The sequence below is a fragment of the Urocitellus parryii genome, chromosome 1, assembly GCF_045843805.1.
Source record: "Urocitellus parryii isolate mUroPar1 chromosome 1, mUroPar1.hap1, whole genome shotgun sequence".
Classification (NCBI taxonomy): Eukaryota; Metazoa; Chordata; class Mammalia; order Rodentia; family Sciuridae; genus Urocitellus; species Urocitellus parryii.
The window spans coordinates 99,835,711-99,852,625 of NC_135531.1; the positions used below are offsets into that span (position 1 = coordinate 99,835,711).

Below are 16,915 nucleotides of genomic sequence, written 5' to 3' on the forward strand. Positions count from 1 at the left end.
TTTATTATCGAGTTGTAATAGTCCTCTACATATTCTGGATTCTAGACTCTTATCAGATATATGTTTTGCAATTTCTTTTCCCATGCTCCTGATTATCTTTTTACTTTCTTAACAGTGTCCATTTGAAACTCAAAAGTTTTTAATTTTTCAATTTTATGGTTTTTTCTTTTGATGCTTAGTTTTCTATTACCATATCTAAAAAAAATTGGCTAATCTAAGATCACAAAAATTTATATCTGTTTTCTTCTAAGTATATTATAGCTTTCACTTTTTCATTATTTAGGTTGTTTGGTCCATTTTGAGTTAATTTTATATTTGACATGAGGTAGGAATCCAACTTCATTCTTTCATATGTAGATATTCAGTTGTATCAGAACCATATGTCAAAGAGAATATTCTTTCTCCTATTGAATTGTCTTGTAATATATAATTAATATATATATCTTAAATGTGCAATAGCTTAATTGTAGGATTAGCAACACAACTATACATGTTTGTCAAAACTTACAGAACTGTAAATTATGAGCAAATTTTATTGCATGTAAACAATTTCTCAACAAACCTGGCAACATTTAAAAATTCTACTTACAGCAATGCTCAAATGTAGTATAAGGGATCACCTATAAGAGACATATGCTTCACAGATATTGTGTTCTTGTTTGTAAAAGAGAGAAACTAGACACCATCTGAATGTCTATCACAAAGGAAGTAACTAAATAAAATGTAGAGTAGTCATAGGCTTGAATCCTATGCAAAAGAATATGTCAGATATATACATGCATATACGTCTCAAATGGATAAAGCTCAGAAACATTCCCCCCAAAAAAAGTTGTAAAATAATTTACACAGTATAAAATCATGTATGTAAAAACAATATAAAAAACTATATATTCAGCCTTTATGATTACATTATGAAAGGTACTTAAGTGCTAAAGGTCTAGAAGAATATTATACAAATTAAAATATTCTACTGCCTCTGGAGAGGTTGACAAGACACCAAAATTGAAAGAGATGGTCAGAGGAGTTGAGCTCCACCATTTTTCCTCCAAAGAAATATTTACTCATTTATTACTTATGTGATCAAGAAACTAATTATGTGACATTTAAGGAGTTGTAAGCAGAGGTCAGAAGTACAGAATAATAGCTTTTTAATATACATGCTCATTTGTGCACCCCTGCACCCAAAATACACACACAGATACACACACACACACACACACACACACACACAGAGGTGACCTTACCAATTTGGATTTTCCACACTTTCCCGGAAGACAGACTCCTCCTTCATGGATGCATACTGTGTCCACGTAAGGCAGTGACTCTGAATAGCCATGTTTCTTCCCTGAGGGTTGAGCCACGATTCCTCTTCTAACTGGATACTAGGGACCTTTAAAATGCTCACCTGCCAACAGAGGAAGGATGCCTTTCTCAATTTAACAAGTGCAGTTATGCAGGGAATTGAGAGCTGCTTTCAGTCTCGGGGAATAAAGAGGCCAAGATCCCCTGACATACAGATGACGGCCCACCAATGCTGAGCCCCTGGCAATCAAACACACTACGACCTTACCAAGAGCCGGCAAAGACGTGCAAATGGCCCAGGATTTATGTCAGCTGTACGGTGCCTGGCCCAATTTCCCTAACTGCTAAACACTAAGCAAATTATCAAGCCTCCTTCGTGTCTCCTCTAGGGCTGGTTATAGCCTTCTTAAATTGATGGATTCTAATCGGGCCCACTTACAGGCTCACATGCAGGGTGCTATCTGGTAAAATATTTTCTTCATTTTAAACTCCGTCCAATACCTAGAACTGTATGCTTTCCTAGGTGGAGAAGACATGGAAATCTACAAAGGCAGAATTGTACAAGTCAGAGGTATCCTTAAATTATTTAAGAATTGAGATACAAGACCAAGTTGAATGCCTTTCTAAATAATAGATTCAAAGTGAGTGTATAGGGCAAAGGCAGGGTATGCACTCGGTGGAAAAAGCCAGTAATAATTTGCTGCTGCAGTGTAACACATTTTACCATCTGGAAAATAAAAGAAAGTTCATTTTCACTGACATATTAGCTTTCTTTCTACTAAGAATGTGACAGAGTCTTTTAATCCACGATAGGGGAGTGATGGAAGCTGCCATTTTCCCTACGTATTGGCGCAGCAATTTAATTTGCAAGCTAATCAGCAGGAGCCGAGTTGAGTTCTAAATCACACATAGAATCTCTTGCAGGTGGAAACAACCATCCGAGGCATTTTTAGACGTGTGTATCATAATGCTTTCCTCTTACTTCCTAATAATTGCAAAAAGACTCTTGTCACAAGTCTCTCTAGGGTTTAAGCCAAGTGATTAAAATTTTCCACTCACCTTTTTCCAACAAAGAATCACCAGAGTGCTTAAAGGATTTCAAAGAGAGAAGACAATTTGCTATCATGAAGATTTCACGATCAACAAGATTATTGCACAGAAATACACAAAAAGATTTACATAGGGCACTAGGAACATTATACTCTCAGAAATTACTCATCTCTGACAGTGAATTAGGAAACTGAAGCTTTTAACTTCTTTACTATCAGACTAAATATTTACAAACTTCCCCCTTCTAATCATGTTTACCTGAGTCATTTTTAGCCATATACAGACTGAAAACAATATCACTTCATGCAAAATGCCAAAAGTATCTTTAATACTCGTAGAACATCTCTATATCCATTAAGATTCCTTCACAGAAGAGATAGACAGAGACAGGGACGAAGAGTCTCCAGCAGCATCTGCCAAAAGCAGGGTGGATAAGACAAGGCTTTCCTCCTCCAAAGAGCAGCAATGAGGTGGGAGGAGTAGGACAGTCCAGGGCTCTGCCTCATATCTCTCTCCAAAACTGTTAAAAGCTACTCAGTGTTACACTTACTGTGACTAAATTTTGTAAAGAATTTACCTTTCTTAAAATTTCTGGAATCACATTCTGGCAGATTGCAATCCTCTTTCTATAGATGATTCCTGTTGATTCATCTAGAAAAGAAAATTTCACACTCAAAAAGAAATTAAGTTCAGAAAAGATATTCTTGACGTAAATCTTTTAAAGTCAACCTCAATTTTCTATATGTATAATTCCTAGAAAAAATGTTTAACTCAAAATTCAGTTTCCTTCACCTCTCTTCTTTGCCAAGTCACAGGTATTCCCTATCTATGTTCAAGCATTGAGGGTGAAACTTAGAACAACTCACAATGCACATGCTAAAGTCAAGGATAAAGAATCACAAACTGTGTGCTACTCTGGATTATCAATGTCAATGCTCCGGTGACGACGGCCCGTGAGCCTCCTGCTCAATTCCAATAAAGAGAAGGTTTTACATTAAGATGGAGAATCTAAGCTGTTCATGGTAGTGCACACCTGTAATAATAGCAACTTGGGAGGCTAAGGCAGAAGGATTGCCAGGTCAAAGACAGCCTCAGCAACTTAGTGAGAGCCTATCTCAAAAAGGGTTGGGGATATAACTCAGTGGTTAAGAGCCCCTGGGTTCAATCCCTGGTACCAAAAAAAAAAAAAAAAAAAAAAAAAAAAAAGATGTAGAATCTGGTTCTGTCAGCATCTATACCACACTTTGAAGCACAGATTTCTAACCAGAGTTTAAGCCTACAACTAATTATATAAGCCATACTCTTTGCTCAGAGAGGAATTGATGCCCTAGGAACAGAATGATTCTGTTATGTAGAAAGTTTCCAGAATAGTGCCAGGTATATAAAAAACACAATAAATGGGAGTTAAGGAAAAGGGAGACAGAGGCAAAGAAAATGACAAACTTTGAAGTGCTATTATTTGCTCTGAGAATTACTGGAACTCAACTACACTGCAGGTCACAATCCTGACCCTGGTTGCAAACATCCTGACTGCCCAGAATTATTGTAAAACCATCTGCCTGTTGGCACTCCCTTTGGCCATGTCATCTCCACTCTTAAAATGGATGAGCTACTCTCAGAGGCAAAGATGCCCTTGACAATGACAGACATTATAATTAATACTCCTAGAGCATTTTAGAATGTGCATGTTGGTTTCTCAATGTTGATCTTCACAACAACCTAAAAACCAGATTATTTTACTACTTGGGAGCTCAGATGAACAAACTGAGCCTGCCGAAAGTTAAGCTATGGAGGTAGTACAAATCAGGACTGGGAGTCAGGAGTGTCTGATGCCAGATAAAAACTTAATCCTACGTTGAATGCAGGTACATGAGAAAACAATTTTTAAATATATTTATCTAACTATAGAAGTACAGAAAATACCCTGACAAACAAAAGATAGCTTTACATCTATCAAGCACAGAGGGGGCCTCAGAGCAGCAGCATCTCATGATTTCTAAGAAGGCTGCAGGGCATGTTAGACAGCAGTCTCAGTGACTCCAAACATTTGTGCATTGAAGACGTATATTGTCATAGCTTCCCATGCTGCCCATTCCTCGAGTTCAAACGGCAGGGACAACGTTTCCACTGAGGATAAAGATGACAAAGAACAGGAGAGATGCCTAAGCTCTAGTGCAGGGGTCAGAAATTTTCTGAAAAGAGCCATAAATAATTTGGCATTAAGGTCTATGCTGAAAATAACTCAGCTCTGCCATTACAGAAAGGAAGCAGTAATAGGTAAATAAATTAGTGTGAATATATTCCAATAGAACTCCCCAAAACAGGCATCATGAGCCATCATTGGTCTAACCAACACTGAAACACATTGTCAAGTACATTTATGAGTCCATAATCTAAGCCATTCTCTGGTCACATCTCATAATATGCTGTTAATCACACCTGTTTTTCTATCTACAAAATAATACACAATCATAGGATAAAGATATAGCCATTAGATTTAGGGTAAATTATTTAACCTCTCTATATATCAATGTCTTCATTCATTAAATAATTGAAGTAAGAGTGCCTAGCACATATAAAGTAACCCAAAATGTTACCTATTACAATGATGTAACTCACTGTTGTTTTGTTTTTGAACCAGTGATTGAACTCGAGGGCACTTAACCACTGAGCCACATCCCCACCCCTTTTTTTTTTTTTTGTATTTTATTTAGGAATAGAATCTTGCTGAGTTGTTAGCTCCTCGCTCAGTTGCTGAGGCTGGCTTTGAACTTATGATCCTCTTGCCTCAGCCTTCCAAGCCACTGTTATTACAGGCATGTGCCACTGCAGCCAGCTTGCAGCTCAGTCTTACCATTGAAAAGTGACAAGAGAATTGCTTAAGAGAATTGCACACATACATCTTTGCAAAAGTTGATGTCACCTGACAATCATCACTTATGAGTGGGTACACTCAGAGGACTTACCTATTTTTTCCTCCACGATTTTTACAGAGATGACATTTTTATCCATGGGGTTTGGATACTAAATGAAAAAAAAACATAAAGAAGAATTACAATTCATCTTTAACCAAAGTGAATTAGGTCGTAGAAACCACAGCTATTTGCAGGATCCATAAATATTTGCCAAGCAACCTCTCGGTAAAGGCCAGTTTTGAATCAAGGATCTTAATTTCATTATTGGGCCTGGATAAGTGAGAAGCCTGGACTTGTATGAAATCCAGGGAAGATTTAATTCTAACATAGCCCTGGGTATGTGGGGGGGGTGAGGTTAGACTAATTAACAAATAATAATACTATCAATACTGAGCCAGACTAATGTAAATCAAGAGAGTTCTTCGTGCCAGGCACTGTCTAAATGCTTTAATTGCATGATCCCATGTAAATCCAACAGCTGTTCTCTTAGGAATGGGTTATAAGTCGTTATCCCCATTTTTCAGAAATGGATACTGAATAAAGATTGGATTGGTTAAAGTCACCCACCTGGCCTCTGCTGGAGTGAGCAGATTAAACCAGGCCTGTTTAATACGGAGAGAATTCCTTCACTACTGTCCTATAACCATTGCCTGGTAGCTGGATTAGCATCTCAGGATAATGATCATAGACATATACCATGCCAGGGAAATAGTAGGTGCTTTATAAATATTTAATTTGCTGATTGAATTCTCTTGAAAGACAATTTGGATGTAATAAGGTTGATAATAGCTACCATTTTTATCCTTGGCAATTTACATACCTTATCTCATTTAATTCTCCAAAACATTCCATGGAGTGTTATTTTTTTCCATTTCATATGTGAGAAATAAGGATTGGTTTGTAAATTAAATTATTTGCTCAAAAGAGTTCATGAGTAATATATTGAGATAATGTAATTTACCCCAGATCCTCTCTGCCTGTCTCCAAAGCCAGTCCTCCTACCCTACCATGAAATTACCTCACCAGTTACTTTAACCCAACCTTTTCCATTACTCAGATGTGGAGAGAGAGAGGTGGAGGGATCAGAAGTGACTCCCTCAAAGTCATAAATCAGGTGGCCCTGAGCCCCTGGGCCCAGGCCTCCCCAGGTTTCCTGCCTCTCATGTGATCAAATTTGAAAAGGAAATTAGCAGAAAGTCTTATTCAGGGCAACAGAAAATGCTGAGCAAGAGGTAAAGCTAAGGGGTGAGAGCAGAGGGGCCATTCACTTGAAGAACTTGAGCTTTAAGTCCCCCGAATCCTGAAAAATGGAATAGGAAATTGTGCATGTGGGTCTTTCCCAGCAGCAACTGCAGGCAACGGTGTGGGTGTGTGTGTGTGTGTGTGTGTGTGTGTGTGTGTGTGTGTGTGTGTGTGTACCTGCACCTGTACACCTGTCTCTCTGTTTATAAGAGTCTGTCTGACCAGCTGATTTTCAGGAAGAAGGATTTGTCACTTTCACACATGCTTAAAGACATCTGTGGCCGCAGAGAGACCCTAGATTAGAACATTGGTTCTATGAGGCAGGGATGTCATCTGTTTCAGTTACTCCATTTCTCCACTGACCAGCACACATGGGAAGCTCCCAATAACTATTTGCTGAGTGAGTGAGTGACCTCGGGAACTAGTCTGGGAAGCAGGTAGCTTCTCACTCTTCAGCTGTCTCAACACCACCAGACCTTCCACATTGGCAATGTCACTCCCATCTCCATTCTGGCAATGGCAATCTTGGTTAACTGATGAAAAACATGGTTTGTTAGTTCGTTCGATTGTTCTGCAGTACTGGGAGTGGAATCCAAGGACTTCCATATGCTTTACCAATGAACTATATTCCCAGACCAAAAAACATGGTTTTTATAAACTGCTTTAAAAACATTCATTTTATCCCTGGAAAGGTAGTGCTCAAAATTAAAACAACCGGTTTTCTGAAGTTTAGCCCTTTACAGACACATGTCCAAAAGAGTTGGTTTAGATATTCTACTTCTCAGCACAAGAGACCTTCATTTACACGAGAACCTTGAAGCAGGGGAGAATCTGAGACTCCCAAGGCCTGAGAAGCATGTGTGCGTGTGTGAGAATTGTAACTTGCACACTAAAGGAACTAAGATTGTTTCCTGTACTACATTCTGGTTTGCTCACTGTATACCCACAAATAAATCCTCATTGAATATCATATTATAAATATGCTACATGTTGTTTACACTGAATAAAATTACAGAAGAAATTAGAAATGTAGTCACCATGGAAGTATAGTGATAAAAGTTTTCAAGTTCTGATACTTCACTGAGTTGTCAATAAAATTCCTAAAGACTGTAAACTCAAATACTTCATGATTTTACATAATCTTAACATCTGCTTACTAATACACAGGTGTTGATTTCAATAATAGTAGAAACTCTCTAGTTTTTCTCCATTCGAGTTTTTTTGAGAATACACCATGCCAGACACTGTTCCAGGCACTCAGGATATAGCATGTGGCTACAAAACTGTGGCCTCTTACAGGATTTATAGGTTAATTGGGAAAACAAATAATAAATAAATAGGTCAGTTCTGCTCAGAAGAAAATAAAGCAGACTGAAGGATAATAAGCAAATGAAACCCCATGGAACAGTGCATTGTAAAATGCTTAAGGATCATTCATTAGACAATGTTTGTAAATAACAAAAGTAAAATGGAAATCTTATTAACTGAACATAGCCACCATGAACTGTTCTCTGTAGGAAATAATCATTTGCAAGATGTAAGTCATTTTCCTACACAACTACTTTTGGCATTTTACAGGCATGAGCCTCAAATTTCTATACAAGATTGGTAAAAGAAATGAGGGGTTTATGTGCAATAGCTAAATACCATTACACCATGACATGAATGGCACATATTTTAACTTTTTTTTTTTAATTAAAGAAATATTGAACTGAGGCTCCTCCTACCTGGCATTACTAGAAAGGATCTAACGCCATCTTGTGGTAACTTGAATATTCATGTTTTAATTCATGAAAATTTATCTAAAGGCCAATAATAAGGATTTGAGAAAGGGAAGGTGCTCCAAGAGATCACCAGCAGGAACACCAACCTGGAAAGGCAGTAAACAGGTGGCCAGGTTTTTCTGAAAACCTTTTCAAGCACAGTGTGATATGTAATTCATTGAGCCAGATCAGAATCTATTCAATCGAAGATTCACTGAGCATCTAACTTTGTCCATGCAGGGTGCTCTGCATTAGATAGAGGCTGCCATGTACATAATCTCATTTAGTCCCCTTCCCCCCAACACCAAAAAAAAAAAAAACTTTTAATAAGTATTAAGACATGGAGTCTTTTTGTTACAAACCTAATGGTGTGAAGCCCCCAGACAAGCAGGATCTCACTGGGACTCTCCCTTTCCCATTCCACACTGCAGGCTCCTAAAAGCAAAGTGGTCTGTCTGATAACCTAGATTTCGGCCAAAAGCCCTTGTCTTCCTTGAACCTGGTTCAGCACATCACAATCTGCAGTGTGCATAAGAATTTCCCATAAAGCTACACACAATCATTAGGTATAAGATGTTTTATGGGTGATTTGAGGGATTTTTCAAGGTGCAGTTGACTTTATTTTTATTTTACTTATAATTTTTACTTTCTTTCCAAAACGAATAAGATAACTCCTTTCCCTTTCCCAAGATATAATTCTATTCAAAAATCACCATACATAGTATATGTAACAGTCTAGCAAAAGCAAAATGTAGATTTTCCTTGGTGGCCATACACTCCTGCTCTTATTTATTTATTACCTATTAAAAGGTCAGAGGCCAAACACTAAATGATGCAGCGGGAGGAGTATACATTAAAACCAACACAATTGGGAAAAATAAGAGGACAAAAAAAAATGAGTTCGTCTAATTATAGAAATATATTCCATACAACCGTGGATGAAGCTTTATGAAGAAATGGCATTTAATTTTCTTATTTGCTGAGGGTAAAATTCATAATTCAGAAAACCTACTCTCAAAAATAAGGAGTTATTAAAGTATCAACTTTCCAAAAAGCTCAGAAGTCAGTGCCTTCCTTTTGTAATATTGCCCCCCAACACACACACACACCAAAAGGGTCAATGACCTCAAAAGGAGTCATATGTACCAAATTTCAAATGGGAGAGTACGGTAGCAGGTGAGCTAACAGATCTCTGATTAGTCCTGCAAAGCAGGCCACGAGGACCTAAAATCAGTCTGCATATTAGCATATACACATTTGCTTTGTAAGCTTTAAGGGAATCTGCTACCCAGGCTGTTTCCAAACATGTATATGCAAAGGAATAAAACTGCTGAAAAGAGATTTGGTGTTTAGCCACAGAAAGAAACCACCATGGGCTGTGCCAAATCCCTTTTTGTGAGCTCCATGAAATACTCTATCTTGGAAGAAAAGCAAACCTGATTTTACATGAAGATCAAATGAGTCATTGATTAATCAAACCTCGGATGATCAAGGACTAAACATTTAAGTCAATAGATATTTTGATTAGCTGTTCATTGGTCTTTCATGTCAACATAATGATGAAGCAGAAAGAACAAAGGACAAGGAGCCCAGACATGTAGACCATGATGCCACCTCTGGTGAAGTGAGGGTGGTAAACCCCAGGCGCTCCTTGAAGGTCCTGCCCCAAACTAACTGCAGTTCTCAATGAAGGCCACCCAACATTGCAGCAGCCTCTCTTTCAAAAATGTCCCAAAAACCAGCAAATGGCATAGTGAAGTTTTTTGAAAGGATAGTTTATAATTGAAATATAGAGGAAAATTCTCTTATCTCAACTTTAAACAAATGCATAAACCAAAGGGGGCTTTACCATTGCATTATATCCCCAGATCTTATAATTTTTTTTTTTTTTTAATTTTGAGACAGGGTTTCACTAAATTGCCCAGACTGGGCTTAAACACAATCTTCCTTCCTCTGCCCCTCAGAAGCTGGGATTACAGTCAGAGGACACCATGCCCAGCTAACCCAAAGTTTTTAAACTTATAATCAAAAAGCTAGGTATGTGGTTCAGTGGTAGAACACCTGTGTAGCACGTGCAAGACCCTGGGTTCCATTCCCAGCAAAGCCAAAAAAGTAAAAATAAAAATGACAAAGTCACACAATAATTGACTGGCACTCTTCAAAAGCACCATGATCCAGAAAGACAAAGAAAAACTGAGGAACTGCCCACCACCAAGGACACTAAGACATTTCAATTAAATGCAATGCAGGATCCTGGACTAGATCCTAGACTAGAAAAAGGATATTAGTGGACAACTGGCAAAATTTGAATAGGTCTCTAAATTAGTTACTAGAATTTAAGCAATGATAACATCCTGGTTTTAAAATTAGGAGCTGGGAGTATAGCTTGGTGGTAGAACATATGCTTAGCATGCACAAGACCTAGCACCAAAACAATAAATAAAAAATAAAAATTTTGCTGTGGTTTGGGGAAGCTGAGAAAGGGAATAATTTGGTTTTGCAATGATTGTCAAATTGTTTCTACTTAAGAGGTTTAAAAATAAAACTAAATTTTTTTAAATATTTATTTTTTAGCTTTAGGTGGACACAATATCTTTATTTTATTTTTATGTGGTGCTGAGGATCAAACCCAGTGCCCCACGCATGCCAGACAAGCGCGCTACCACTTGAGCCATATCCCCAGCCCAAAACTAAAATTATTTAGACACACAATGTTGAAAAAAAGAATGAGTTTTAGTATCCAAGAGACCGAGTTAGAAGTGCATTCGTGAGAGTCTTGGGCAAACCGTCTTTGATCTGCCTTAGTTTCTTCATCATAAAACTAAAATAAACACCTATCTCAAAGCGTTGTTACAGGAATTAAAGGAAAGAAGCTCCTATAAAGTCTGACACCAGCACCAGGCTCATACTCAACAAACACAGCTGACTGTGGAACTAAAGAATGAATCAAGACATTGGTTTTTGCCTCAAGATCTACTGCAGGGCAGCATTAGGTTTATTTCTAGCAACTATCCACAATCCAAAAACATTTAAATGATTGAAAAATTATTCGAAGATAATGCTTTCAACTTCTCTAATACATGCTTTACCAATTCAGAATTTGAAGAAAATACAACAGCTCCCTAGTTCTTCCCTTTCACTCACATTGGGGAAAGCACTGTATTGGTGAAGAAAGGACTAGAGGGAATATTTACTCCTAAAGAAGGTAACAGACTGTTTCTAGATACTTTAAAAACTCTTATAAACTTAAATTCAAATATGAATCTTGCCCCTACACTACAGATCTGCAATATGGTCCCTGAGAAAGCATTTATCACAAAACTGAGTATATTCCTCTCCATCTCCTTTGACAATGAGCTCCTTGAGGACAAGACCATGTTTTATTTATCTTCACATCTCCCAGGGTCAAAACAGTGCAGACTTAGAATGCCAAATAAAAACCTAATGAATGTATAACTATTAATACTTTGATAATTAAAAATCTCCTTTCATACACTAAGCCACAGTTTCTACTAGGTAAGTTTCAAAACACACTTAAAAATTACTTAAATGGCGTTTTAAAAATAATTTACCATTCAAATGAGCATCTTTATTCATGCTTACTCCCCTTTGTTACTCCAAGTTAGTAAAGATTTGTACAGACTACTTCTCTCAATTTTTCATTTTCAGCTTCGTGGAAGGGGCTCAATAAATTATTACTATCCCCATCACTTATGAAGAACATTAAAAGCACTACTGTGGGGCTAGTAGTGCACGAGGCCCTGGGTTTATCCCCACCACACACACAAAAGTACCTACTGTGTGCCAACATTAAGTTAGTCATATTGTATGTAAGTATATGCATTGTCCAATTTAATTTCCCCAACAACTCCAGAAGATAGTTACTATTACTCCTATTTCGTTTTATTCTTGTTTGCAGTACTGTGGATTGAGCCCAGGGGTGCTTTAATCATTGAGCTACATCCCCAGCCCTTTTTATTTTGAGACAGGGGTCGCACAAAATTGAGGTTGGCCTCAAACTTGTGATCCTCCTGCCTCAGCCTCCCCAGTTGCTGGGATGAAAAGGGCACGCAATTGCACCCAGCCTATTACTCTTGTTTTGAAGGTGAGGAAACTGAGGAAGAGTAAAATGAACGGACCTGTCCATACTCACATGGCAGCTTTCCAACCTGTCAGACCCCCTTCCCCTCCCATCTGTGCCCTTCTCTTTCAAGTCAGGCTTTCTTTTCTAGGAGAACTGAGAATAGGAAGTAGAAGTAAAGAAAGTCCAGGACAGACGTGAAAAAAAAAAAAAAAGATAAATAGCCATTATGTTATGCTAAGCCTATGGTTTATCAGATCATTTATTTTGGAAATGTATGCTCACCCTAAATATTTCTGGCACTCTTGAGGGAGAAATTTTCCACACATGTAAGTGTCAGATTTGCAAGAGAGAAAAGATAAGATCAGAAATGGAAACATTATTAATTACCCAATCATCTTCCTACTCTAAATGGAAATAGCCAATCATAAATCCCTTTTATGAGCTTAGGGGGTAGTAAACACTCATGCCATTTCATTCAGCACATAGGCTCCCAACTGGAATTAATAACACCCAAGGTCATGTTTTGAAGCAAAGAGATTATTTTCCTCTGTCTGTTTTACTACAGTATTCAAGGTAAAGACATGTTTCTGAGCCTTCTTTGGGTACCTGGTATATATGCAAAGCAAATGACGAAAATCCCTGCCCAGGATAGCTTACACTCTTACAATGAGTCTTTTGCCTATAGCACACAGTCCACCTGAAAGGCTCTCTAATAAGAAAATCGTTGACCTGTCTGGCCTCCTGTAGGTATAAACAAGAAACAAGAAAATCCAGTCAATACAACGTCTCTCTAAGGTCCTTTTTAATGACTTCAAATTCCAGGTAAATGAAATATAAGAAGTTCCCTTTCTTCCAGCTCAGAAAAGGCAAGCCCATTCAAAAGGCCTATCCAGGCTTCCAGAGCAGTCAGATCTTGCACACTGCTACCTCCATCTATACAACGTGTTCTTTTTGTAGATGATTTTAAGTAAAAGGAAGGAAACAGCTGTGAGAGATGAGAGCTAGAAAGCTAAGAGTCAAAGAAAGAAACCAAAACACACTGTCAAGAGCACTGACATCCCAGTTCATGGAAAGTACAGTTTAGCATCTGATGAATAAACCATTGTGGGTTTCGTAGCATTCCTCCACGAAGAGTTCATTGAGAAACACTATGTTCCACGAACAAAGAGTATTGCATTGTTTGTTTTCAAAATATCTCTTATCTTTGAGATCCTGCAGCTAAAATTCTGCCTGTGGTATTCAACAGGCAGGTGTAAGAAGAGCAAGCATTCTTCAGGTCTTAAAATAGTACTGTATTATAACTTGGAAGGCAAGTCCTAACATACCAAAAGTCATAGATCAGTAGATTCTATTTAAACTAGAACTTCCTCAGTTCTAAAGTGGCTTCAAACATACCATTGTACAAAATCAGACTAAATGCTTCCCAGAGAACATCATATAACTGTTGCTTCCATCAGGTAGTTTCCTATGGGAGAAAAATACACACACACACACACACACACACACACACGCGTGCTAAAAAAAAAAAAAAGCATATTTTTCAAGAAAGACAATTCTTACTATTTGGGGCTTATAAAAAGCATATGTGGGGCCTCTCTCTCCCAGAGCTCTGACAAATAAACTTTCATGTGTTAAAAAAAAAAAAAGCATATATGTGTCAAGCTGTCAAGCTGTTACACTTTTCATCCTCAAAACCATCCTGGGAGGTAGATGGGGTAGAAGGCATTACCATTTTACAGATGAGAAAGCAGGACTGTTTTATTCAAGGTGTGTATGTTGTTTAATGAACAAGGTCTCCAGTCAAGCAGGCCACTGAGCACAAGCCACTGAGCACCTAGAGGAAGGAGGATGCTCTTCTAATTTGCATTCACAGCTCTGTTTACTTTCCATTGGCCCCTTCTTATTCTAAGAAGTTCATGGAGAAGACCCCTAAATGATGCCTTTCTTAATTTGTAGTATAGTGCCACTAATCTTTGAAAGCACTGTGAAAACTATTTCCCATAGCTATCCATCCCTCCAATGAACTGAACAATGTCTACTGACATCTAGTTCGTGGCTTCAAATAATATAAGGTGAACATTCTCAACACAAATTGATTTATTGACACCACAGAAAGTCACATAGCTCCTCCCAGGCAACCTCTGAAGGACTGTACCTTCCCAAATGTCCTCCGTGGTTCTTATTCACCATGCAGCCACTTTGCTGAGCATCATATAAGCAGCATAGCAGATTCTAACTGAATGTAATCACAGCAGTGACATCAGCTATACTACGTGACACATAAAAAAACCCACAGAACCAAGAGGATTAAAAACCTATCATAGCCAAGCATAGTAGTGCACACCTGTAATCCCAGCAACTCGGGAGGTTGAGGCAGGAGGATCGCAAGTTCCAGGCCAATCTCAATAACTTAACAAGACCCTGTCTCAAAATAAAAGAGACTGGGGATGTAGCTCAGTGATAGAGTGCTTACCTCACATGCAAGGCTCTGGGTTCCGTCCCTTGCATCAAAAAGAAAAGAAAAAAAAAAAAGCCTATCATAGGTTTAAGTCACTAAATTTTGGAGTGATTTGTTACAGAGCAATGAATAACTAGAAGACTCCATGTTCTCATCCTAACACACATCAAAGCTGTACCTTTATGTAAGGGACAACAGGTCCACCCAGTTGAGCAGACTGCACAAAAGGAGACCAAGATCAAGGTGATTGTGAAATATTTTATTAGGGCTGGGGATGTGGCTCAAGCGGTGGCGAGCTCGCCTGGAATGCATGCGGCCTGGGTTCGATCCTCAGCACCACATACAAACAAAGATGTTGTGTCCGCCGAGAACTAAAAAAATAAATAAATAAATATTAAAAAGTCTCTCTCTCTATTTAAAAAAAAAAAAAGAAAAGAAATATTTTATTACTTTAGTACTCTTCTGAGTGTTCAGAATGCACAAGGCAGCAGTGCCTGCCGGTTAGGGGCATGGGCTTTGGAGGCAGATGTGCTAGAAATCCTGGCCATCCTGCCTGCTGGCTGCAGGAACTTGAAAAAAAATTGCTTAAACTTCTCTGAACCTCAGTTTCTCCATACTGTGAAATGGAAGTCAGCTATAACAACTTCCTGAGGCTGGTGGGAGGAGTAAAGATGATAATATATGGAAAGGGTACACACATGTGTATACACGTATACACACACACACACACACACACACACACACACACACACAACTTGCCTAGAAAACTCCTATTTAGGCCTCAGCCATCATCTCACAAATGCCACTTCCCTACAGAAGCCTCCCTAAAGACCACCTTCTGAGACTTTAGCCGGCCTCCTGCCATACTCAGTCACAACACCATGTGTTTTCCTTGTGTCATCATTAATTGGAGTTATAGTTCACTTCATCATTTAATAATGGTGGTCTCATCCACTACAGATCATCAGCTTCATAAGAAGGTAGCCTGCCTGTTGTCCTCCTATGGTGTTCTAGGACCTGGCAGAGCAGGCACACAGCAGTATCTAAAATACCTATTGAATGAAAGAAAAACATTTTCCTGAGTACTCTATGAATAAGAGTGTGGCACTGCAATATGCGCTTCTGCAGGAGTGAGTTCTGGCCAGAAAGGGCTTAGTCTAATTGGAGAATAAGACACCACCGGGATCCGAGCCTGTAGATGGTCAGTACCTCTTGAGTCTTGAGGAGCAAGAGATAACTTCTCTGTGACAACAACCCAGAAGAGTTTTGCAAAGGAGTGGTGGTGCTTCAGTTTGGATCTCAAAATGTTCCCCAGAGGCCCATTTATTAAAGGCTTGGTTCCCAGGGTGGTGCTCTTGGGAGATGGTGGAGCTTTGGAAGGTTGGGCCTTGTGGAAGTGCCTTAGGTCATTGGGGTTAAGCCCTTGAAGGGGGTTATGGGACATCAGTTCCCTCCGTAATCTCTTCTTTGCTCCCTGGCTCAGAACAGTTTTGCTCCACCATGTACTCCTGCCAGGATGTGCTGTCTTTATCACAAGCCCAAGCAATAGTATCAATTAATTGAGCATGAACTGGAACCTCCAAAAACATGAGCTACAACAAACCTTTTCTCATTGCAAGTTATTTCTCTCAGGTATTTCATTATTTTGATGAAAATCTGGCTAACACAAGTGGCCTTAGAGAATCCATATTCTAAAGTGCTCATCCTAACAAACAGGGGAGAGCTTTTTGGCTACACCTTTTTTAAGCCTAAATGCCTGGCCTAAAGCAAAGTCTACATAAGAACATAATTTATTCTTTCATTCATTTATTCATTTATCAGATTTCTACTGAATACCTAATGGAATCAATAAACAATACCAACATGCAGACATTCCCTCTAAAAAAGGCCTCAGAAGCAACACCATGCTAACCAGCATTCTAACCCTCAGTAACCTGGGTCCCCAACTATGTTACCTGCAATAGAGGCCAAGCCCTATCACTTAAAGAAATGACCTTCATCTCTCCCAGCATTGCCCTGAGCTTTGCTTCCAGGTTGTACATGATTTCACTATCCAGGGCTACTGCCCAAGGCAAACAGCAATTTTTTTAAATCTTGCTTA

General features: G+C 38.6%; 1 protein-coding gene across 1 annotated transcript in view; it reads right to left on the reverse strand.

Moving 5' to 3' along the window:
* Positions 1–16,915, reverse strand: part of Prelid2 (PRELI domain containing 2) — an 82,001-nt gene that overhangs the window by 63,873 nt on the left and 1,213 nt on the right. Inside the window, exons 2-4 of the mRNA XM_026384445.1 lie at positions 5,319–5,376; positions 2,930–3,003; positions 1,245–1,405 (exon numbers count right to left, since the gene is read on the reverse strand). Of these exons, the coding sequence (XP_026240230.1) occupies positions 1,245–1,405; positions 2,930–3,003; positions 5,319–5,376 (293 nt within the window). The remainder of the gene's footprint in view (positions 1–1,244; positions 1,406–2,929; positions 3,004–5,318; positions 5,377–16,915) is intronic.